At 39.1% G+C, this 26,384-nt stretch overlaps 1 protein-coding gene across 4 annotated transcripts; it reads right to left on the bottom strand.

The window, feature by feature from the left end:
* Nucleotides 1–1,146: 1,146 nt before the first annotated feature.
* Nucleotides 1,147–26,365, bottom strand: srfb (serum response factor b). Of its 4 annotated transcripts, none has more exons than XM_083538376.1 (8): nucleotides 25,233–26,365; nucleotides 17,618–17,884; nucleotides 8,068–8,326; nucleotides 6,466–6,636; nucleotides 6,040–6,156; nucleotides 3,857–4,054; nucleotides 3,485–3,586; nucleotides 1,147–2,685 (listed from the first exon to the last, which is right to left on the bottom strand). In XM_083538376.1, the coding sequence occupies exons 1-8, from the start codon at nucleotides 25,881–25,883 to the stop codon at nucleotides 2,654–2,656; spliced, it is 1,797 nt and encodes a 598-aa protein (XP_083394502.1). In that variant the 5' UTR covers nucleotides 25,884–26,365; the 3' UTR covers nucleotides 1,147–2,653. The 4 variants fall into 4 exon arrangements, with proteins under 4 accessions (XP_083394502.1, XP_083394499.1, XP_083394500.1 ...); XM_083538373.1 differs by having other exon boundaries at nucleotides 3,510–3,586; XM_083538374.1 differs by having other exon boundaries at nucleotides 3,510–3,586; nucleotides 6,466–6,639; nucleotides 25,233–26,343.
* Between the last annotated feature and the right edge of the window lie 19 nt (nucleotides 26,366–26,384).

The following is a 26,384-nucleotide window of genomic DNA, read 5'->3' as shown; positions in this document are numbered from 1 at the left end:
AAAAAATTATAATAAAAAATAAAAAACACAAGATAAAGCAACAAAGACCAGAGAGCCGTCTATGGGAGGAAAAACAAAAAGGGAAAAGGATTCAGAGCCACCGAACAAAACCCCAAGCCACATTTTTCTGCAAATAAAACAGGATTCTGTTGCTTTTCATCAACTATTAATCCAATCTCTAAGTCAGATAATTATTCTTTAGGAAAATAATGACAATTTGCAAAATAAAAAATGTTGGACTGCATGTTCATTACTCTGCAAACAAAGAGAGGGGATCAGATCAATAGATTTTTTTTATTACAAAACTCTGTACACTTGCTGTTACATGAAGATTCCCAAAAAAGTAGAGGAAAAAATAAATGGAAAAAAAAAAGGCAAGCAACAACCTTAAAATTCTAACAAGAAAGGAACCAGTGTTCATTCTTTTTCTCACACCACTTCATAACTATCAAACAAAACTCTAAAATGTATCAAACTAAGATTTCAGTGAAGGATTTCACATTTTCTATAGGAAAAAACAGAGTGTAGAGGGAAACAGTGTTTGGCTGGAAGAGAACCTTGCACAACTCCATGGCGCCAAATGCTAAACTGGGCACTGTATACAAAACAGTGAAAGCCGCATCAACCGAGAACAGAAAGCCATTCCCACAAAAATAAAAAACAGTAGATATAAATAAACATATACAATACTATTCCAAAATACAGCATTTCTACAAAAAGGCATAAGGGCAACGCGTGTGAGCTGCAGCATGATCATACTTTGTCATTTGGTAAAATGAGAAGTCAGAGTGTCTGAAAGGTGGGGGGGACGGTGGCTAAGCTATTAAACCAGTAAAAACTCACACTGAACCAAGGGCTGAAATGCAACTGGATTTGATTAATAAGAAGTTTAGCTGTGATTGTAGCAGGTTTTATCTTGGTAGCTGGTTAAAATAGAGATAAATCCACTTGCATTATGAATTCACTGTCTGACAGATTAACAGTCGACTGAGCCCTTAAGCATAAACAGTGACTTCAGTATGAAAAATTCAGGTTGTTCTCATTACACGGTCATTTGACAGTCATCTGAAGCTCTGACAAACAGTTTGATGCTAGTTTTCAAAGGCTTTAGTGTTATTAAAAATATACCTTTATACCAAGTTATTATTTTTATTTTTTTCCCCATACAGAGGAAACAACTGGAAAGTCCCATTTAATATCCTCTATTTAATCTCACCTTCTCAGTTGAGAAGTGTTAACTGTTAACACTTAAAGTTCCTTATTAGTATTTTCCCCTTATCCCTCAAACCTTTCCACATTTTTGTAGAATTACAACCAAGAACTGAAATAAACTGAAGTAGTGAGTGGACATCATAATCATGATTTCTTTTTAACCTGCTTATTTTCTCACTCATCAATCTGAGCAACTTTAACCAACTAGGGGCCTGAGAACTTCTGTAAGAGAAAATGGCAGTTGGTGCTTTCTCCCAAACATGTTATGCTACCCTGTGATGCAGAATGAGGAGCAGTTTAGAAAGACTCATTGGCTGGCTGTACATGTCTCAGAGAAAGCAAGGTCTTCAATCTTATCCCCTGCTGTGTGAGCTAGCTGGTGGGAGTATAATTGGGAAATTTAAAAAGTCTGTGACCACCATGTCAGCGATCAGTACATTCATGACAAAGGGTCATAAGAGGTCCATTTCAGTTCCAGGCTGAACCACTACAAAGAGATATAGGGGTGAATAATTTTCATAAGCCATTAATTACCTTTTTTTCCCCCCAGCGACTCTGCTACAGCCTTCAGTAACAGTACTACAGCACAAAGACAGCTGGCCAATGCATAACAGATTATAACTAGAGAATACAGTAAAAATTGTGAAATCATGAGGGTTTTTTTAATCCTCTTTTTGTTACAAACAACCTTGACCAAAAAAAAATGCACTCTTTCTCCATGATCATGTAATCGATAAAATATATGTATATTACATAAATTTACAATCAGTTAATACTTTTGTATACGTAAAATACAAAACAAAAAAAACCACACAAAACTACAGCACATGCCATTGCACTATCGCTAAAATAATAGAAAAAAAATATATGTACAGCTCTGGTTTAATTTTATTCAAAGCCACCACCTATTAATATCATTCTTACTTGAGATTGCTTTCTTACCCGATATAGCTTACACCTTCACAACTTTTCCCTATTCAAGCGTGCACACACAAATAGATCCACACAGAAATACTGACAAAATAATTCATCTTTGGCCAAAGTGAGAGGCTGCAGTGTGTGCAACAGTTGAGTAACACTGTTTTTCATTTCCCTTTGACGAATTGAACACTCATGCTTTCCCACGCATACAAATAACATGCAAAAAACGCATGTCGGAAATTAGAGTCCTAAAAATTTCAAGACACACTGGAATTGAGAAGACTTACTTGATCTCAATTCATCAGTGTCCTTGAGAGTTTAGGACATAAGTTTACAGTACAAACTGTACAACCGCACACTTGGATGGCATAAAAATGAATGAAATGATTCGAAATGGAACAAGGCATCAATAAATAGCGATGTAAGTCTCTGGCAGGCCATCGATCAGTGGCACTGTCAATCACTCTTGTTGCTCTGCGTGGTGTCCATACTGACCACCTGAAGCTCAGTCAGATTACTGTTACTGCCGCTGGACTGCTGGCCAATCACCATCTGTGAACAGTGGAATATTAGAACATGTAAATTAGGCAGGCTGATTAACAGCTTGTATTTCAGCTCACAGCATGCCACCTGATAAAGATTTCTGTACTACAGCACCAGTACACACGTGCTATGTTGCAATGTATTACAAATCCAAATGTATGACCAGGAAACATTTATTAAAACCTTTTGCTTTCTAACCACTGACCTCTAAATCTTATAATTATAGTGCAGCCAGACTGGTAGAGACAACTTGCTGCCTGTATTTTCACATCCAGTTTAAGGTTTTAATATTTATATTACTGATCTGTTCAGAGGTTCTTATGGCTGAACTACAGCCACAGCTAAGGGACATAAACTGACTGGTTTTGCAATATTGAACAACATGAAACAGCTGGCAATGAATATAAAATGCTTGTTTTTTTATTATTATTATAACTTTCTTTTGAAATATTTTAGGTGTGTAAACTGTGTGGCCATGGGTCAGTGTCATGTCTCTGTGTTTAGAAACTATTATTTGCTGATTTATAAATAAAGCTCTTTATATGCGCTCTGCATGGAAACCTTAAAAAAATGTAGACAGACACTTTCATAATTTATTCGACGTCCAGTTCTGTTCAAACTTCGGAAAGCCTTCTTGAAAAAAATAAAAGCGATTTCAAAAAAACAAGGTGCTAGTGCATGCAGTGCTCCTGCAAGGTCTGAACATCAGCAAAGGGAGAGTTCAGGCAAACAAACAGCCTCCTCCTCTCTGCAGTGGGTTAGTTCACTCAGTGGCATGCTGTAGCAGAAAGAATATTAAGAGTTTCACTTGTAAATTGGAGATCTTGCCGTACTGGATGTAGCTGCACTGCTGAAACAGGGATCTGCACCGTGCCAGGGGGTGCTGTGAGAAACACCTGAGGAACAGCACCTAAATACACACAAAAAGAAACGGACTTATGGCATTGTATTATACGCAGGACAATAAAATATAATGAGGGGGTGCGCTGTATTAGTTTCCTATGTGTATTCAAAACCCTCTGTGTGGAACAGAAGGCTGTTTCATAAAATCAATAGACACCTTCTGGCCAGTCACGGGTGAGAATAGCACGGAATAACAAAATAGAGTAGAGTCAAATAGAGTAACGAACAGGTATTTTTGACAGCAGAATTGTATAACAGGCACAGTGTGTGCCCTCACCTGTATCCGAGGCCTGTGCGTGGGACACCTGCATAGCTGAGGCGCTCTGGGAGAAGGCGTTGAGTACAGCCAGGCCTCCATCGGTCAGTGTGGGAGTTGAGGCATACATCACTGCATGGGGACTTGGGTACATCATGTGACCTGCTACAGAAGTGGGCACTGACGATGTGACTATAGTAGCAGGGAGGCTGACTGTGGCTAGGATGATGGATAAAGCAGCAGATAAAAAGGAGAGAGAGAAATATTCAAATTGTCACTAACTCAACTCCTTGCACTTTTAGGCTTCTGACACCAGGTGGCAGTGTTGCACAGAGAACACGTGCACCCATCACCACCTCCACCCATTTAAAAAAAAAATAAAAAAAAAGACATTCAAACTAAAATTTGTATGATTGTTTATAAAAAAAAAAAAAAAAAAAAAAAAAAAAAACTTTTTATTTTTATTTTATAGGGTCTTTTAAAAATGCTTTCCTCCATTGCTTTTCTCCTCTTTAATTTCTGCTTTGTCATCTATTTTGATGTGGGAGGTGAAAACAGAGGAGTGAAGCATGATCAGATAGAAAGAGGTGTTGAGCATGAGTCATTTAATCAGTTTTAGCCACCACACTGCTTGCCAGTTCACCTAGTGGCATCGTGCCCAATCTGACAACATGATCAGTCCAGGCAGTATTGGATCAGCTGCTTTTACAATGTAGCCAAGTAGCAAGAATCACTTGATTAATGCAAGAAAATTTACCCAACACTACAGAGAAAAGCAGTGGTAGACAAAATACACCATCACCTTACTTAAGTAATTGTGCAACTTCCCTACTTTAATATTACTCTAGCAAACATACTTGCTTTTTAGGCTTAATACAGGCACACAGTGACAATACCCCTTACTCCACGCAAACTCACGAGAAGCACAGAGGTACGGTCACATGTAACGTGCTTAAATGGGGCTCGACAAGTGCTTAGAGAAAAATTGGACTGCAAAACACACGACTATATTTACCAATTCAGGTCCACTTCACCAATCCAATCACCTGTGATGAATGTTACTACAAGGTCTGAAGAAGCATCCTTATTATAAATAATGATTAAAAGGAGCTGGTCAAGCCTAGGCCTGCAAAAGCTACTTGATACTAGCACCACTACCACCTCGCAGCTAAATGAAATTATAAATGGCTCCATTATTATTTTACCAGCGATTCTGCCCAACATTAATTTATATGCAGAGCGGCATAGTCCCAATTACCCAGATAATTGAACACCACTTTGGTGTGCTGGAAACTATATTGTGTGTGGCATATTCATGAAATCCCATTACATGTTTATATTTGTACATCGTCTAGTTTGTACAATTATAATTACATACATGCCTGAAAACTACACACTTCCTTGATTTGAAAATTCTTCAGATCTCAAAAAACAGCATTTTAAAAATCCCCTAAAAGTGGAATTTATTTATTTTTTTTAAAGATCTGATTCCACTGAAAGATTTGCCCACCTCTACATGTAATAAAAAAAAATATATACACATTAGTGCAAAGTTTTACAGTACTGCAAGTTTACAGAGAGAAATGAATCACTTTGATCAGCATCACCTACATCAGCCTGTCTCGCTGGCTGAGGTAAAACGGCATCCTGCACTATTTTAACACAAGCCTTTTTTAACACAATATATGCAAACTTGGTAAAGTTTGGTGTATTTAGTCAGTAAATTTGTTTCACAAAACACAGAAGTGGCAGAACCAACTGCCGATTTACAGTTTGTGCGTCTATAAACATTCTGATCTTTTTATTTTCCTTACAACTAACTGTGTCAAACTAATTCTGGAATATCTCAGTTAATAGTTACTGCATCTTGCGTTGAAAAGCTTTGCCTTTTCATTAGAAACCCGCCTACAGAAGTTTATACATAGATACATTAAGAGCCAGTCAGTCAGTATGCAACACCTTGAAGCTCCTGAAACTTATGACCAGAAAAGACTAAAGAAATGTATATGAACATATCAAACAGAAAAAAATTTGGAAGTGAAACCTTAAAATGCTCTTATAGGTGTGTTTTTTTTGGCACTATTTGATCCCACAAATTACACTGAATTCACTTACAAATATTTAAAAATTTCAGCAAATTTAAAACCCTATAGCACAGACATGAATATGTTGCAGAGTGCATAAATGATCTGTTCTGAGTGTACCTGTGGAGGCAGTGCTAGTTTGGGAGATCTCAGGGCTGCTGCCGTCTGTGTTGATTGAGCTGGACTGAGTGCTGGGCTGCACCTGGATGGCTTGGAGCTGCTGGGGCATGGCTCCTCCTAAACACAAAGCATAGTTCAAATGTAACCTATTTAAAAAATACAAAAGCTACGACGCACATTTGATTTATACTACTACAAGAATAAGATTAAGTGTTCCTGAATAATTCTTTGATGTTCGTTTTCATGGGACAACATTGCTGTAGGATACTACATAGTAGTAGATTTAGTATGAAACTGACACCAACATACGTTAGCTAGCAGGATTCAAATTATCTGAGGAAAACAGACAGGGTTATTAGCTGTTCATAGAATAAACACAAGCTTGTCATATATCAGCCTATACAGACAAGTGTGTTTGACACAAACCTGTGAGAGAGACAGCAGGGAGGCGAAACACTGCTTGCTGGGCCTGGGGGGTCTGTGTAGCTGTAACGGTGGCAGTAGTTAGAGTCTGACCCTGTTGCCCCTGTAGAGCCAGAGAATGCTGATGCAGCTGCCCCAACGGGATGGCCGGAGTACCAGGAGGGAAAGGAGTGCCTGCTGTGTATCAGCAAGAAATCAAAATGAGTGGAAACGAGCCACGTGTCAGAATTCCATATGGCCAGAGCGTATTTACACAAAAAATCTAATGGAACAGAAAAAAATAAATAAATCTTTCTCTCTCTCTCATACATATACATATACACGTATATATACACATTATATATACACACACACACACACACACACACACACACACACATATATATATAAATAAATAAATAATCAGCTGCACACTTGGATAAGAAATTCATGATTGGTCATTTTGTTCATATAACTGTCAAATTTCAGGGAGATTTTTTAAACTTTAATTCTTTGTTAATTTAGCACTGACCACGTCAATAATTTGGTTATTCCCTGAAGTCACATTAGCATTCACATAAAACACATACAGATTTATATACAACATTCATGCAACCGTTTCTTACAATGCTCACACTGGGAGAATCAAGACAGTTAAGGCTCCAGCACATCATGCGGAGATGCCCTTCAGCTGGCTCCCACTAACAATATGATGTAGCTGAGAAGTGAACAGAAGTTGTGTGATTGCTTCGCTTATTGAGTCATGCACATGGCACCTAGGCAAACTTCAGAACAAATGGAAAGAGAATGGGAGAGGTAATGAGGTAGGGGGTTGTTCGAGGAATTTGACCGATGTCCAAAGACAGGATGAGCTACAGCTGTTTTGTTGGGGGTAATTCAATGCTTCAAAACTGTTTGATTATGTGCATGTGTGGGTGGGTAGATGTGTGTGTGTGTGTGTGTGTGTGTGTTAAAACACCTGGCAGCGTGCTGAGTGTGAAACAGGTGGAAGAGTGTAAGAAACAGGAAGCAGCATACTGAGGCCTGCCATTAGAGGAAGAAAATCATGCTGCAACCTCCTGCTTCGGACCACACTGCTATAAATATCTAGAAACTACGCATATACAGTATTGGCACCATATGGCACTCATACAGCACTACATTAAATTCAGAACGAGGGCCACTTGAGCATATTGAAGATGGTCTTTCTTTGCAACAAATGTGAGATGAGAGTGAGAGCTGCTCTGTTGTCTCTCTAGTGTTTTAATGATGCCTCACATCTGCTTTCACAGCCTCATCCAGACTAAGAGCCCATGAAACCCAGCACAACCCTGACAATCTTTATTGAATATTCATAACTAATTACAGGCAGTGCCTGCCAGTGCTCTGTGCTATACCCATTGTGCAGCCATGCTAATTATTCCTGTTTCACAATGGCAATCAAAGGCACTACGGCAGAGTTTCTTCTCTCCAGAAGTACTGCTTTGTTAAGCAAAACTGCTCGAGCTAGCCACGCAGCATAGACTTTCCACAGATAAAGGTCATTTCAATCGATGCCAAACTTGGTTCAACAGCCATGCAAGTAGAAAGAAAAACAAAGACATTAGGAGGAGTTGTTTTGCCTACCTGACATGAAAGTGAATCCTCCAGGAAGCTGCATTACCCCTCCAGTGGCAGCTGCGCTCTTCAGAACAGTCCCATTAGTGTTGGCTAGGGTGCTCCCGCTGACGCTGCTGACACTCCCAGACACTGGTGCCAGGTAGTTGGTGATGGGGAAGGAGGGGCCGCTGCTCACTTGCATGGTGGTGGAAGTGGTGGGGACTGTTGCCTGGGCACTGGTGCTACCGGGCAAACTGGCCACAGTGAAGGCTGGCTTCAGAGTGTCCTGTAAGAAAAGAGCGGTAACGGTATCATTAGCACCTTTAGCAAACATGCTGAAATTTTGTGTTTGCTATATATTCTGAACTGTATGATTTTGCAAGTCACACAGTAGCATCCAATGTAATGAGTATTTCGCAATAACAGGTAAACCACCAGAGATTGAAAGATTAGAGAGAGAGAGAGAGAGAGAGAGAGAGAGAGAGAGAGAGAGAGAGAGAGAGAGAGAGAGAGAGAGAGAGAGAGAGAGAGAGAGAGAGCTTCCTGTTTGGTAAACAAGCAGCAGCAGCTACCAAAATTATGCACAAACACTGCAATACATGTAAAACAGAAATTATCTACATTTTTAGGAAATACACAAGTTCTCATTTTTTTTAAATACATATGATTACATTTAACAGAGGTTATAACACTTTACCTCAATGGTTAATGTATATACACTATTTTGAATGACAGTTGTTTGGTTTAGCAAAATTAGTTTTGTTGACTAGATTTGCGGTTTAGTAAATCTAACTACGAACTTGTAGGTGATATTTATATATATAAATAAATAAATAAATAAATAAACACACTATATAATTTGAAAAGAAAGAAAAAAAAAAAAACCTGGTAGGTCTGTCAAAGTAATTATGAGAAATTGTGATTTTACATTTGTGCCATTTGGCAGAGTCCCTTGTCCAGAGCGACGTAATTAAGGAGATTGATAGTAGCAGGATAATTTAGTGGGTAGAAAAATTTGCTGATAGCAGAAGATTGACCTGGGGACCCATAAACTCAAATTATTTTCTATAGATGCGAGTTTCTTCAAACCTCACAAAAACACAGATAGACAAGACTGGAGACTCTGGAATTGCCCCTGAGCATGTGAATAAACATGAATGTGTGAATAGGCAGTTACTAAATATAATTTTCAATTGCTATAAAATCAAGCAATGAGTTGTCGATAAGAACCAACAATCTGTCTCATTACAGTCTCACCACACTGAAACAGGAAGTAAGTCAACTCTAATCCACTGCAAATAGTGTGGCGTACTACATTTTTGCTCGCATCTGTAATAAACTTGCAATCAGTACAGTATGAAAAGTCATTTGGAAAACATAGATCAGTTATGTCTAAAACATTTCATATGTACTGTAGTAAAAGCTTTGTTGCATTGTTGCCATGGCAACATTAGTTACTGGCAGTCTCTCCAAACAAACCACTTTTAAATGAAAATGTGCTCAGAGCAAAATGTCTAACTCGCTATAGAAGTTCAAAATTAGTTCAAAATAATGACCCCATACAATCCTTTCTATTATCTGTAATGAAATGTTATTTGAAGCAACGCATCTGCAGCTATCTGAGGAGGTGTGCGAAGGCGAGCAATGTCAGGACACATTGTACCTTCCCACGTCTTTTTAAGCCTGAATACCACACTGGATTTCAGTCTTCTGCACCCCAAGTCTCCTTTAGGCACCCATCATGCAACATGCTCATCCTTGATGGACCTCCACAATCACTTCATTTAGTGAAAGATGCAGCCAAAGCAACAGCATAAGATAGAAAAGAGGCAGAGGAAGGAAGGAGCGGTATATGCAGGTGTGCACGGAAAGCAAGCTTCAATCTCTTCCTCTCTTAGCCAGATACAATTAGGATACAGATTCGCCTCCCCAAGACATCGCATGCTGTCATCTCTGCACAGCCGAATCAAAATTATACCACTGGCAGATACAAATCGCAGTACAATAAAAACAGCTGCTGATGTTCAGCATGAGGTGGTGGCTCAATAAAGAAGCTTTGAAATCAGATTTTTTGCAAGAATTTTCACTGAAATGCTCCAGATAGAGTCACTTTCATTTGCAACCACTATAAAAACAATAAATAAATAAAACCAAACAGAACAATCTTAATTAAGCACATATGCATTACATACAAATCATTGGCTTACCGACTTCCCCTTTCCCCAAATTGCAATCATTCTTTGCAAGATTCGACACACGTGGATTTAAACAGAAAACAATCGAGCAAATGTCCATCAATGGAATAAACCAAAAGTACAGACAGTCCCCGACTTATGATGGAGAAGCGTTACAAGGACACCATCATAATTTTGTAAGAATAAGAATACCGCAAGTCGAGACATAGTCTAACCTACCCAGGAATCTTGTAGAATAATGATCAGTATTAACAAATTACAATACATAAGTTAGCAAAACAGAGCTACAGTAATGAATAAACTTGACAGTATATATGCATGTGGGAACAAGCGCATGCACAAGAGCCAGTTCACGAGTGGAAACGGTATTAGACATGCTTCGTTTTTTTTTCACTTCACTATACATTTTATTTTATTCGTTTCATATGTTAGAATTAGAGCCATTAAAAAATTTTTACAAAAAAAAAAAAAAAAAAAAAAAAAAAAAAAAAAAAAAATGGTCCCTTTCTCCCCCTCATCTAAAATGAAAACTTAATTGGCTCAGACAGCTGAAAGAACCGACCTTGCTGTAACCTACTAACAGCTCCAGTAAGAGGACACATGGTGGCCCTACTGACTAGCCTAGCTTCACTTAGTAACAAGAAAATTAATCACAAAATTAATCATTAACGTCTTTGTAGGCTCTTTAAATCAAAATCCTTATACACAAATTGGCAAGTTTCTCAGAAGGTTTGTATGTTAAAATCACAGTTGTTTAAAGCTGTTCATCTTACACAGAGGAATGTCACAACATCGAGACTCTGACCACTCCTCTCATAGAGGTGCTGTTTAAACAGGACTGAGTGAGTAAGAAGGACACACTCATGATTGGTTTCCAGGAAACCCACCAACGCGAGCAACCAGCAACAATTTTTATAATTGTTTCAGATATTGTGAAGATTAATGAATAATGGTTTACATAACCTGCAGTATTTAATACTCAGGGTACAACCAACAAGCATGGACAGGATGAGTTAACAGTACAGACCTGCTTCTAATAGGACCTATTCCTAATCAGTAAATAAATAATAAAACAAACAAACAAACACCACCACAGAGAACAAAAAAGCTGCACATCAATGAGGAGTGTTGCCAGGAGGTCCAAAGTTCAGAGGTGCTATTCAAACATCATAGGGTTTGGACAAATCCAACAGTAGTATGCAGTTAATATGAGAGCTTTGCTGCTAAAATATTTTAGTAGTATCTGTCCGCATTATTTATCTATTTATTTATATATATATATATATATATATATATATATATATATATATATATATATATATATATATATATATATATATATATATATATATATATATATATATATATATATATATATATATATATAGTATTTGGCCATTAATTATACCCTGATCTATTGCTTGCCATTGAATGAAACAAAGTAAAAGAGAGCGGGAGAGGGAGATTTAGTAAAAAAAAAAAAAATAATAATAATCTGAATTACTGGGCAGGAAAAAGTTACAAATAAGAGAGGGAATAAACTGCCAATAATGAACTAAATCATGTAGATTCTAAGAATGTAGCAGATGAGGGACTAAATGTCTAGACATCAATTTTTAGATAATTGACTTTAAGGGTTCAAATCTTACATAATGTAACAAGGGAGTGGGTGGTACACTTAAGTATACTGAAAGTATTGTATGTATCATTATTATTTGAGTCGTACTGAATACCGCAGCTCAACATGCCAAATGACTGTGACCCTTTGTAGCAGCCATAAATACAAATGTGCTATGGAAAAAAAATAAACAGAAAAAGCGCTCGCCCCGTTACTGGAAGTTCCCAACAATGCCTCAACACCACATGGCTGGAAGTCCAAGGAAAAGTAGTGCAGTGTTCCGATGTTTTGGTTTTTATATATAAAAAGGCTAAAAATTCAGAGATTTCGTAAAACTAAGCACACGTGAGCAGTATACTCCACACACGTGTTTGTATACACGCACCCAAGTGCACACGTGAAGTATACGAGTTCCTGACTTGAGTGGGTGGTGTGCGAGGAGCGGACAGGGCTGCTGGTCATATGATCTTTCAGGTCAAACTGTGATGGGCAGACACAGTGGCATAGCGAGGGAGGGGATAGTAAACGAGGGACAGAAAGAAACAAAAAGGGTGAGCGTGTGAACAGCTGAGGGTCCTGACAACTGCCAGGAAACATGAGCTCGCAAGGAGAGCTTTTAACCCTTCACACGCCGCAATAAAATCTACATATATTGGCACAGGTTGAGATGGAATTAAAACATGCACATCATGTTTGGTAGAAACAAATAAATATTTAAGAAACATTGTAAGCAGTAAACAACAAGCATATACAAGCACCAAACACATGGCAAAATCGTAGGTAATAATCAGCACACAGGCGCACAGCAACAAATGGTCAGGAACAGCTCTTTGGATATCATGGTCCTGAAGACAGATGCATTTTGGGGGTTGGAAAATGTCAAGCTGTGATGGGTTAGGAATTTCTCAAACTGGAGATCTGTTAAGTTAATAACCCATGTCCTTTTTCTAAACATGATCTCCTTTACTTTAAATCCATACATATTCTTTTACAAATGGGACTTTCTCTGACTGAATAATTTTACAGATCCTTGAGGAAAGTTTCTGTTTTCATTCTATTGCACACGCTTTGGAAAGTTGTTAAGGCATGTATTATGTCAGTGTCATTCTAAGAGCTTTATTGGTCCAGTGCTGTAGTTCTAGTTTTAAAAGTAGCACTTTATCAAGTTCAGTACTGGAAATGTTTCTTAAAATGTAGTGCAACTGCCTTTAGTGTATTTAGAGTGTGTTAAAGTACTGATTCAGCACAAAATGTAAAAAATAAAAAAAATAAAGTGACAGCTGGAGTTTATTCCCTTAACATTTCCAAAATTCATCCCAAAACCCATGCTGTCTTAAAGTTAAGCATTTCTTATTCGCAACTTTTAAAAAGGAAACAACTGTTCCTTCCCCAATCCCCATTCCCACTTCCCAGCTTTTAACAAAAATGTAAAGAGGCAAGGATGGGAAAAAAGAAAAGAATTTAATAAAAAAATAAATAAATAAATAAATAAAAAAAGAAGAGTGAGGGCAGAGGCAATGAAGGCTAATAGCATCTTCATGTGTTTTTTTTTTTTTTTTTTTGGTCCATGTAAGAAAACACCCACAGCTTTTCCTCCGCACTGAGCTGATCTCTTAGGAAACAGAAACAACGTCTTTAACGCAGCCTCTATAAATCCAGACCACTTCCAATTATGAAGCAACATTAATAACCAAGGCAAAGTTGATTTATTAAAAAATAATAAAAAAATAAATGTAAAAAAAGAGAGAGAGGTGGAGCAAAAGAATGAAGGAGTGGGTACAATATCATTGAGACCGAGAATTTGTGTTAAAGCACTGGATGCAGTTCATGAACACCAAGCTAATGACCAGAGAAGTGCACCTTCACATCTATAACTCCAGTGAGACACATTAGAATCAGTAAAGTGGCTCTACATGCGAGTCTTGTATCAAGGATCAATGTGCAGAGAATGACATAAGCTCTGTGCAGTGCTGCTTCGAGTTCATCCACAGACCCAGATACAAGACATTGCAATGATTCCGTTATATGACAAATAATTACAGCAATGACGGCAAAGAGAAAACATTAACTCTACATATCGTCTCTGTAGATCAACCCTAGAATAGACATACAACTCAGGCCTGCTAAGAAGAATATAAATTTGATTTCAGATGATTTCAAGTTAAGATGGTGTCAATTTGTAAGTGTGAACAAACTACTCTTTAGGAAAATGAGTGCACTGGATGTGCAGCAGAGACAGAGCCATGCTAGCAGCCTCTCTCTCTGCTTAACCCTCCTCCAAAGCTCCCACTCGCTGGCTCCGATCTCCCGCCTGTCACCCTGCCAAAGATCCGGAATTCACAGCTCCATTTGGGACTGCTATAAAAGGCAAGGCAGCCCAAGAAGCAGAGGTGCAGCCAATCAGTGGTGACCTCAGTGCAACACAAGGCCTGAATGACTCCTCCTCTGAGTGGCATATTAACACACCGCTCAACACCATCAACCCTGTTGCTTTAAATGTCACTCACCAACTCGCTGTGCCTTAGTGTCCGATCTATTCTTCCTCAATGTCTTTCATCCGTCCACGAGACACTTTAACACACAGTGCAGTGATAAAGCCGCATACAACACTAAACTGACTTCCCTTTATCTAAATGATACAGGCTTATCATTTACGTTTTTGGTTCTCCTCCTCCATTTCTTGCAGTCTCTGGGTTTGCTCATCAGTCTGGGCTGTGCAACTACATGACCTCAACCACTGTCTTTTCTTAGCACCTCACACTCATTTACTCCTGCTCACTGTTCTGATGGGGGATGGGACAAGACAAACTTCAGAAGACAAATTTAACTAACCATTCTTATACACACTGAAGGAATTAACTAAATACGATGAGCTGCACAATACCAGAGTGAAAGGAATACATTTTAAATTCATCCATTAAATGAATCGCTCTCTCAATAGTGCTGCTAAACTGAGCAAATAGTCTGCGGTTTTTACAGGAAACGATTACAACACAGACACCAAAATACATTAATTACTCTTAAGTGCATGTGTGTGTGAAGTGCTGGAGAACACTATTAGAATATGGCTGGTTATTTTGTGTAAAAAAACAAAAAAATTAAAATATCGAAGTTAGCCAATATTTCTAAATGTAGCAACTGAAACTGAGCTCATTTACTATTCTGACACCGTCATACCAAATTGAGGAAGAAAAAAAAAATAAATCACCACAATGTTCACTGCTAAAACCAATTACTAGCATTTTTTTCCTCACAGCTGAGTAATAATAATGAGCATCACCAATCCACCACCCACCTTAAAGTTAGGAAGGATAAGGATTAAATAAAAGTTTAGACTGCTTGGTGATCTGACTACCTATTTACACAGAACATTTTATAATTCAATTGTTGGCCCAATGTTGAGCTTCAAAATGCAATATCACCACAAAGAATGAAATGTACACAATTTATGTCATATCCTGGCCTAGTAACAGCCATCAGTATGATGCAGGTGAAAGCATATGGACAAGGACAAAGTAAGGGATTTCTGGGTCAAAGCCATGTTTAGTAATTTCAGGCAGTGGTCGAGAAGGATGAAAACTTTAATGAGAGCTGGAGTACATTCAAACTGCTCCAGGACATATTTACAGTTTTGGTTGTATAGAAATTGAGAGACAAGAGTTAGAACGGAGAAGCACATAATCAAACCTAATTTTTGAAGTCTTGGAATTTGAAAAGCTTTGCTTTTGAACCTAGCTGACAGGCCTATGATGGTTAATGTAAGTTGATCCACTGAGGTGTGAGAGGACACGGAAATCTGCTGGTTTTAAGGCTATAAACGAATCACCGCTGGCTGCCTCTCCAGTCACAACTCCAAGAATTTTTAAAATCAGGAATGATTGGAAACCGAGCATCTCACACACCACAGAGTAATATTTGCAATCCTGATGCTAGAATGTATCCCAGCTTACCTCTGCTCATATAGCCAGTGGGTCAGAGGTTCAACCGCAAAGAAAAAATATATATATTTATATTGTAGTGTTGATTGCAAATCTTTTAAACTACAATATGTTCCTACTCTGATAACTCAGATTTATGCCCAGCTTAAAAAAAAAAAAAAAAAAAAGACTCACGAGTGGCTCATGAGTCTACTCAGCCTGTAGAGCAGGCCTTACCCCCACTGTTAACTGCTCATTCGCAACACAAGAGTAAAAAACACCAGACACCATCTCCAGGCACTCACTGTGGGACTCTGTAAACACAGGCGGCTTTGGATCACATCATGATGGTCACGACTACAGATGGCGTCTCTGCTTTAAAGAAGAAAAGCGCACTCACTGTATTAACACTACCACCTCTGAGAGACTCCTCTTAAATAAACATCCCCTAATCATTCCTCTATACATATAAAAAAAAAAATAAAGAGTAAAGAAAACATTGGACTCAAAAGACAGCTGAAGCCTATAAGGAATGTGAGGGGCCCCGGCCAACAGCACGAGCAGCGAAACCATACCATATAAGGGCATGGAGGCAGAATCAAGTTTTTATCAATGAGAGAGGTGCGCTTAAGTGTGTCTGAGCTGAGGTGACCGTGTGGAAAAACGGGTACATGTGCCATCCAAGAACTTCTGAGAAACATCAAAACATGTCTAGGGAAGTTCAGGGGATGAACTGGAAGTCGCTTCAAAGCGACTATCAATAAGTCAAGAGTACGACGCAGAATAAGGCAGCGTGTAAGGCGCTGTTGGAGCTCTGGGACTGAGCTCAAAGCTGGTTTATTTTCAAATTTAATTATGCTTTGTGTATCGATCATCCTGTAGCATAAGACAGATTTGCCACAGAGAAAAAAATGAGAAGCATTCACATCAGCTTTGCTGGTAGTTTAGATAATCTTAAATGATCAGAAATGAAGCAAAAAAACTGGATTATTAATTATAAAAAAAACAAAAATTATTTACTACGAAATAAAAAAAAAACTGAAAGCAGAAGAGGTCAATAGAAGTTCAACACTGAATTTGTGAATTCGTTTAAGGCTTTAGATTAAATATCGCCTGTGAAATGTGCACATGAAAACAGGAGACATTTTGAAACGCTACCAAGCATGAAGTAGTGGGAAAACTGAGGGGATTCAAAGGCAAAATCAACAGTGAATGTTTTGATGAGTGTGGGCAGATGAAACTCCAGCACACTCCTGTGCATTTGAACTATGCATTGAGTCAGTGACTGATGCGACACACAGCACAGCTTAGACTGGGTTGAGAGCATTTACCAAAAGTATTCACTAGCATCACTACTCATCTTGGGGGTGGGGGGAGTAGAGACTCATCATCATCACAGACAAAGGAAACAAAACGCAGCTGTAAGCACTGAAGATAGTGGTTGGGTTGATTTAGGAATAACCTACCTTCCCAGAACTGTCAATTAATCATGCAGTGCTTAAGGCAATCCCAAGACAACATAGACAAAAGATCCCAGCCTCACTCACTTAAGATAAACTCTCAAATGCCCGAAAAGTCTCAAACTACAGTTGTCATTAATTAAAACCCATCCCGAAACAGATTAAACATGCTTGTATTAAAACGCCGGCAATGTGCTTTGTAATTCGGGTGCTTATTTTTAATAGCTGGAACAGTATTTTTTTTTTTTCCTGAAGTGTGCAGTTGTTTAAAGCTCTGCTGTAACAGGAGGACATTGTTACAGGGACTAGAGTCAATAAATATACACATTGCTTTTATTACCCAAAGCAAACCACTCAGAAATGTTTATAAACCGTGTCAAGGCTCACCTTGGTTTCCCCGAGGCTCTCAGATTCAGACACCTGATAGGTAAGGTCAGTCTCCTCAAAGCCTGTGGCACTCATGCGCTGGTCTGTAGATGGGTCTGAGCGGGGAGGGGAGTCTGGAGAGTTCAGGCATGTTTGGATCAGTGCCTTGCCAGTCTCGCTGGTGATCATGGGCTGGAGCTTGCGTGTGGCAAACGTGTACACATGGCCTGTTTCACTCGCCACCAGGAGCAACACCTGAGTACCCGTTAGTGTGGAGAGTTCATAAGCCTGCCATGAGGGAAGAACAAAATAGAAGATGCAATTTGTACAGGTTCAAACATTATTAGAACTAATGTTAACTCACTTTTCACTGGAATAATGTAAGTAGTAATAAAGTAGACATCGGTTTTTTTAAGCTACAAAAGGACAAAATATACAAATGGCAGCAACAGCTATATATTTTATAAAATATATATTTATTTACACTTCAGACCCAAAATCATAATTTTTTATTTAAAAAGTAAAAAAGACAACACTTTTCTGCTCAGCATGATAACTTCTGCATGGCACTGGGGTTCTTAAGATAAACTCAAAATGAGACACCAAGCTGGTCCTGAGCTCAGAAATGCATGTAAGAAAAGCAGAGATTAAGCCCCAGGGGAGATAATAGAATGAAGGGAAGACATTTTGTGGCTTTGGGTCACACAGTGATGCTTACAAACATAATCTACAACACAGAACCCTCACTGGGCACATGGTCTCCTCTGGAGCATACTGGAGCTTACTGAGAGAGAGGGGGGGAAAAGGAAAAAAAAAAAAAAAAAAAAAAGCTCCAGTCCAGGAGAGCTGCAGTCATGGACTCTGACGTATGGCTAAAACGTACCTAAAATAACAGAAGATAAGGTTCCAAAAATAGGGAGCGCGATACTGCGAGACTGATTTTATTCTCTGTGGGGACTGTAGGGGGGGAAGCAACTACATGGGGAACTGGAGATCATGGAGACCAAATCCATTGTGAAACCTAACTTTAGTGTTATATGCTCTTGCGGTATTTCTTCCATGCTCCCTACACACGCTTAATTTTAACACAATGCGATTATTATATTATTCTTTATTATAAGCTCATTCACTTTACCCATGAAACTTAATCGCACCTTAAACTATTTGTGTTAAGTGTTGCTTTTCTGGCAAAAGTCATCAATATTTCATGTTCTGGTTTTAAACTTAATACATGGCTTCAGGGGATGATGGTGCCTATTACTCCAACTTTAACAAAAGAGAAAATGGGAAAACCTCACTTTTTCTACAAGATATAATGGAATCTTTACCATCATAGAGATTGGTAGGTGCCATTTCTACATTAAACATGTGCACACCATATAAAACTACCCATATGGACGATTTGGATCCAATCAATCCATTTCCTGCCTTTGTGCAAGGTAACAAACTACTCTTTTTTTTTTAATCATACAGATATGAGCAATACATGATTCAAATCTGTAAAAGGTTCTAATTTTGTGTACACTCAAACAAAATGCTGTGCTTTTGTAAAATAAAGAAATGACAGACTTTCTGTAGTCTTGGTCATCTCGCATCACAGACACATAAATAAAACACCCTGAATCTCAGTGAATAGTTGCCTCACAAACATAACCTAGGAATAAACCAATTCACATCGAAAACAAATACGATTATGTAATCAACCATCCGTGTGGTAACATAGCAAAAGGTTCAGTTTGACGTCCTGGTGATTTACATTATTTTAAAATTATTTACTTTAAAACATTTACAAGAATATTGTCTATGCTTTATGCAGAGTTTGTTTACACTAATAATAAACAAACATTTGCATAAAGCATCCACATTTGTCTATGCCCATATTGATTACAGTGTTAAAAACTGGAAAAGTATAAATTTTTTTATATAGAACAGATAAATGTGCAATTTTAACTTGAGTTTAAAAAGTAGTCTGTACTTCAACTTTTACCAGAGTCTTTAAAACATTAGTATCTGTACCTCTACTTGAGTGAAGGATGTGTGTACTTTTGCCACCTCTGATAATACACCATGACTAACTGCAAAGCTGTTACTCCAGAACAACTCTTGCCTACATATACTTTTGCACCAAAGGAGCTTAAACATGAACAGAGATTCAAAGACATTCAAAAACTCGGACATTATTAACAGAGCCGACACAGCCTGAACAAATTTCACTAGTGAAAACTAATTAAAATTCATCATTTACATATACAAAGGAAAAGCAAACCATGTATTATGAGTCCTTTAGTGGGTTTTAAGATTTTAAGTCTATCCATGTACAGTAGTTGTTTCCTGAATGTTACCACACTATCATGTTACACCATATGTGGTTTTTACATGCAGTAAATCATAGGTAATTGGAAGAGTTTAGATTTTATGCAAACAATTTATTGCATAGTGTGGCCAAACATTCAACTACATGAGAACATTAATATTTAGCTTTCATTTTTTAGTAACACTCATTAGTCTCTCTGCTTTAAAAAAAAGTTTAACGTTCATTGTTTGAGATACAAACAGCAGTAGTTTTTAATGGCAGGTTAATTAAAAGATTATATGACAGAACTGAAGTTCACAGACAGACAGAAACCCAGACTGAACTTTGCTGAAGTCATCTGTGAGGCACACAATGCTTATGAGCAGGAGTGTAAAGGCATGATCTGCAGCACTCCTCTGGGAACATAATTAACTCTGCTGACAAATGATGCCATTTGACTTGGATCAGAGTAGAGGATATTATTGCCATGCCAATTTCAACATTAACTAGATTGTAAAGTGTGTGTGTGTGTGTGTGTGTGTGATCTGGTTGGCAGGGGCCTAAAAACTTTACCCTACTCAATGCTGAAGAGACAAAACAGATGTCTAAACAGCGCTTTCATCATTTCATCAGCACTATGTTACATCACCGACTGTGTCTAAACCAAAAGCCTGCAAGCTTTTCAACCTGATTATGACATGGCTGATGAGATGCTTCCTGCAACAGGAGGACACACAGAGCAATAAGACATACATGTCACACAGTGAAGTTCTGTAATAATGTGTTAGAGCAGTAAGAACACTGCCTCCCTTTAATTAGCCTAGTTGTGACTAAACAAGTGTAAGAACTTAGTTTAACCAACTCTGGAGTGTGTTGTTTAGCAACTGCTATTTGCACACTGGATCTTGTTTACATTTGCATACTTGATCATTCCAAAGGGTGAATGGCTTCCAGAGTCTCCTACCCATAAACCTCTGCACTTAAGGGAGCCAGTCTTTAGAAGAGGGTGACACTTGCCTGAAGGAACAAATCACTAGCGTGTGAGAGTAAAAGGTTCAAGGTTACAAAGCCAGGAGCAGGAGCAGTAAGGACAGGCAGGTGACTTAATTACTGCATAATGACTTAATTGATGTTTGACTTCATTAAAAGCCTTTTAATCCCTGCATGCTTTCAATAGGTTACAATGGAAATGTGTAGCATAGTATCAATGATAAAAGCCACCCAAAACTGCTGCTTTCTGAGAAAATATTAAGCTCACTAAAGTTAGTTGACATTATAGTCTCCTATTTTACAACTAGGTATTTTTTTGATGTAGTTATCAAGGTTGGTCATGTGTGTTTTATTTAAGAATAAATCTGTGGCTTAGTATCATGTTCAAAGACCTTATTTTTTTTATTAGGTGTTTGCAGATGGTAAGTCAGTAGAGTAGCATTTCTTTTTTTTCTTATAGGAAAAAAAATATATACACATACATATAACAGATCAAAATATAAATGTTTATGGCGGTTACAAACATTACATAATTTGCTGATTCAAACAGGATTAATTCACATCAACACAACACTTAATTATCTTTATTTGTTTTCAGCCTCTCACACAACGATTTATTCGGATGCCAGGTCTGATCACTGACTGTTTTTCAATTCCTAACACTATTTCAAACATTGTACTTTCACCATTACTGATGACCCATGCAACCAGGTAGATTTCTCCCACACACACACTGTCGTCAGATGTTTTAGCGTTCCACAAAAAAAAAAAAAAATTTGAATAAATTAAACTGCTAATCAAAAGACTAACACAGTTAGCTACTTGCTATGGATTATGGTTGTTTTACTTGGTATGTCTCACTTTTCAGTGAAACAAGCAGTTGGGTGGTGGTGGTGTACAAATACTGCCAATACTTGTACTACTCTGAAGGCATCCAATTAATTGTTTACTGCTATTGTTAACAGATCAACTCAGGAGTGAAAATTCCAACCTCGAGGAACATGTTACGATTGGACAGCCCACAAAACACTGGCTCAAGTCACATCCAAACCTCGATCAACAAATGCCATGTTCCACAGTTGGTTTTGAAACTGAAATTAAACTGCACAGAGAATTTAACTACTCTGGCACCTGATCAAAACTGCTCATGCTGTTCTACTCGAATTAAATAATGCTAGGCTATAAGCAATCGGAAAAAGATTAGTCAATCTTGATATTGCTAGTAAACAACATTTTACTGCAGAGACCGAATTATCATGAATTGAGCCCTACGGAAAGGCTAAGCTGCAGCCAGAGCCAACTGATAACCGTAATGCCAGTGCACATCTGTATGCTCTACTTTTACACATATGTAGATATGCGTGCTGAACAAAGGTCAGCTTGTGGTGCCATCATGACTGTTCACTTTGGAAAACACAGCTGCCCTTTAATTTCATACAAAGTTAAACGTTCAGTACCATATTACCAATACTATATTATACATAGGTAAACACAGTTGTGTGTATACATGCACACATGTGCACAAACATTAAAGTGCTAATTATGTGGCAGCTGTGCAAGGCAAATACATACATAGATAAACTATTCAGATTATAGGTCAAGTGCCTCAGGATATGTTCACACCAAACATCAGAATGAAGAAAACACGATCCTGTGACTCTGAATGTGGCATGGAAATTGGTACCAGATGGGTGGTTTGTAGATTTGTAGAAACTGTACATCTCCAGGCTCTTTCATACAAAATAGACTTAGGTTTTACACAGAATGTTACAAAAATAAAGAAATAAAATTTGAGTGAGCAGCAGTTCTGTTGGTGGAAAAACAAATTTTTGAGAAAAATTGGAAGATTGGTTCAAACTGCTAAAAAGGCTGCAGTAACTCAAAATCAAGCAGCCTTTTTTTTATCTTCAGCTATTCAGTTTTGGCCAACTGTGCCCAATCTATAGTAACTCAATCACTCTTTACCACAGTGGTAAGCAGAAAAGCATCTCAGAATACACATGAACCTAGACGTTACACAACAGCAAAGAACCATGCCATGTTCAACACCTGTCAGCAAAGAACAAAAACCTGAGACTTACTGGCACAGTCCCCCCCCAAACTGGAGAGGTGGAAGTAAACAATTAAATCACCTGGGCATCCAGTCTTGAACTGGACATTTACAGGTGTGATAGCCTCCAATTTTTGCTCTTGGCTTACAGTAGTGAATCCCGATTCCTGAATTTTGCAAATGAATCTTCATAAATCTCATTGTATCACATCCCAGAAGTAATGAAATGGATTTAGATCTGGCGACAGGCCACTGTAGGAGACAAAACTTTATGGTGGTGTTCACGAAACAAGATTTCAATATCTATATAAACGCATTTGAAAATTACATTTCATTTTTTTTTTTTTTTAGACTCAATGCAATGTGAACATAAAAAAAAAAATAATCAATGTGTTAAAAACTGCTCCATATCAAGCAAAATCACTGCAGGAAGCATTGTGGCCAAAATACAACCTGTTGTCCTGTTTGACTTTCAGCCACAGCAACATCAGGCATGTTCTCCAGACCACCTCACTTACTGTAAACCTTTACTGTTGCTCCACATGACTGAGACTGAGAGATGGCCAATAGTGCAGAGATTCAGGCCAGCTGTTGGTGTGTGAAGAAAATTTAGGGATAATTCAGCAGGTTGCTACAAGAACAGTAGGACTACTGGGGAACAACACTGCATTATAGAAAACTTCAGCAGTGACATCATACTCCCGTTTGGACATCTGATTAGAGGAACGAGGGCAGGTGATGACCTTCTACACGTTAACAGGGATCAAGTTAAATGCCCATGTGTTGGGGAGAGAAGCTACAGTTGTTCCACAACATATAGAGATGCCTTTGGACAGGTGGCACAGTGTTGCTGTAGGATGAAGATTTGTCCAGAATTGAATGAATGATCTTTCAGCTGTGCTTTATGGCCAAGATAAAAGACCAATTTACTAAAAATAGCTATTTAAATCCTCACTTTTGGTTCATTTTAGTCAAATAAGGTCAAACACTACATTACAGGCCACATTACTCTAGTGCAACTCGTATGCTTCTACAAACCTAAACAGATGTGCAATATGCCAAATTCAGCATCCATGCACCAACACCCTACAAAGGTGGAGGGGGGGGGGGGGATAAATAATTTGAGGAAAGAGCAAAACTTCACCCCAACTACCTACCTACTCTTTCCAGAACTGGGGTCCTTGCCAACAAAATAAATAAGGTGCAACCATAGCACTATGTGGTAGAGTCTCTAAAAAGCAACGACAGTACAGCGTTTCTTAATCACCTGCAAGGCCTGACAGCAATTTGTGGTTTCTGAAAAACACACAAGCTGTAAATATTTGCTAACGAGTTTAGAGCAATTCTCACACTCACCATGGAAAACAAATGGACTTGAAGTAAGAATAGACTGTTGTGTTCAATGTTGTAATACACAAGATAAGGAAACTCATCCTACATCAACCTGATGCCCTGAAGGACAAAAAGCAGATGGGTGGACTTTCTCAGTGTACTGGAATGAAGCTCTGATTGGCTCTACTTTCATTTGCTTTTGGTGCAGATGCTCGTTTCCTTAGATCTGGGGAATAAATTGTCATAACTTGGCATCGGACTATATGTTAGCTCTTTTAAGGACTGAGCACCAGTCATGACAAGCTAGGACACAACGTTACAGCAGCCATGTAAAACTAGCATGCAAAAATATTCAGGTTAAGCGCAATTGATGGAGTCTCTTCATGTAGGCCAAACTCTGTGTGTGTGTGTGTGTGTGTGTGTGTGTGTGTGTGTGTGTGTGTGTGTGTGTGTGTGTGTACACACAAGAAGGGTGGTGGTGGTCTGAAATAGAGAATGTCAGTTGCTCTGTTCTATTTAAAGCTTACAGCCAGTGGGGTCTGTTGTAATTCCCAGCCACCATTTGCCACAGAAGAGGACATGCAACAGTGTCATCTCCATTACATCTCAGAGAGAGAGAGAGAGAGAGAGAGAGAGAGAGAGAGAGAGAGAGAGAGAGAGAATATATGTGAGAGATAAACAAAGATTGAAAAAAAGTTCATGGGGAGTTTAAAGTCCTGCTCCATCCCATAAGTCATTCAGAGTTTGTTTACAGAGCACTTAAAGGTTATATGAACTGAGCAGCGTAGGAGTGTAGAGCACGAGCGACTCAGGCCTAGAACTAGAACACACAACTGCATTTCGGATATTCTTTGACACTTATAAAAGCCTAGACTAAAAAAAATGTTTAATCATAAGGAACAATTTCGAATCATCTTTTAAATGCATGTACAAATCAGAAACTGCAGCTGCTCATGGTGGGAGAAGCTCACCTTCTTCATGATACCAGTCTTCCTCTTGCTGAAAGTCGTGTACCGTCGCAACTTGTTATCTATGAACTCCATCTTAATCTTGACTCGCCCGCGTGTTTTCTTGCCCGGCTTTGCTCCGGCGACTCCGCCGGTCAGCACCCCGTAACCCCCAGGTTGAGCTTCGGCCTCTTGGCAGATTCCTGCGCCTTCCATCTCCGCTCTCTCTCGCTTCACTCCCCGCCTGCTGGTTCCCGAAGAGCCAGTCGGTTCGTCCTCGTCTCCCGATTCGGAGTCAGCGTCAGAGGCGCTGCATACCTGCGGTACGCCGACTTCTTTGTCCCGGTCAAATCTGGCGCTCATTACACCAAGTCCTACGCCCATACCGGGCTGAGTGGCGGCTTGAAGTGCGCTCAGTCCGCTACCGTTCCCTGGTCTGACACCCGGTCTGGACGAGATCCCAGGCCCGCTACCTCCCAGCATCCCCGCGCTTTCCCCCAAACGTCCTGCTGCAACGGGGAAAGGAGCTCCACTAGTCACTACTTGTCCGGCCCGGACGAGCCCCGTACGCAGCGCGCCGCCGAGCACCACAGAGCCGTGAGCCGCGCCACTCGCGCCCGCTGATCCGTTTCCGCTCAGTGCCGTCCCAGCCGGGCTGGATAACATCCTATTCATGAGAAAACGTGAGACGCCTAAACGCCGAGCAGCCGTCGGTGTTCGTATAAGCAGGAAATCTTATAACGCAGGCACGTTCAAATAAACCGAAATGAAAGTAAAAATCAACGAACACGCTGTAAACTACCAACACAAAGTTTCCCCCTTTTTTTCACTGAAGTGTGAAGCTGCTGCTGTCCCCAGGAGCCTTCAAACCGGCTACAGCCTCACATCACCTCCCCGTTTTCCCAAACCCCGCGCCGCTCTCTCTAAAAGGAAATCACGAAGAGCGCCGTCTCGACCAATCCGCCTTGTCACCTAGTACGCACCGTATACACCTAATGCATGTCCCCCGGCTTGGATGAATATACAGTAACGACAGAGTCCTCTACAGGCTCTTACTGAACCACTACTGAGACAAAAACCGTGAAAGGTCTCCTGGGTATATTGTAAATATTTTGCTTAAGAGCCACAAAATCCATCCGCGCAGATCTACTTTCCTCCATATAAAGAGATACAATG

This window comes from Silurus aristotelis, assembly GCF_946808225.1.
Source record: "Silurus aristotelis genome assembly, chromosome: 4".
NCBI lineage: Eukaryota > Metazoa > Chordata > Actinopteri > Siluriformes > Siluridae > Silurus > Silurus aristotelis.
Note: the sequence above shows the minus strand (reverse complement) of the source record. Positions and strands in the feature narration are given on the sequence as shown.

Bases quoted from the DNA above. Each gene is read 5' to 3' on its own strand.
- srfb (XM_083538374.1), bottom strand. From the start codon at position 25,883: ATGAATAGGATGTTATCCAGCCCGGCTGGGACGGCACTGAGCGGAAAC. The intron at 4,055-6,039 runs GTACACTCAGAA...CCATCATCCTAG, and splicing joins AACTAGCACTGCCTCCACAG to CCACAGTCAGCCTCCCTGCT. The intron at 2,686-3,509 runs GTACGGCAAGAT...CACTGTTCACAG, and splicing joins CAGCAGTGCAGCTACATCCA to ATGGTGATTGGCCAGCAGTC.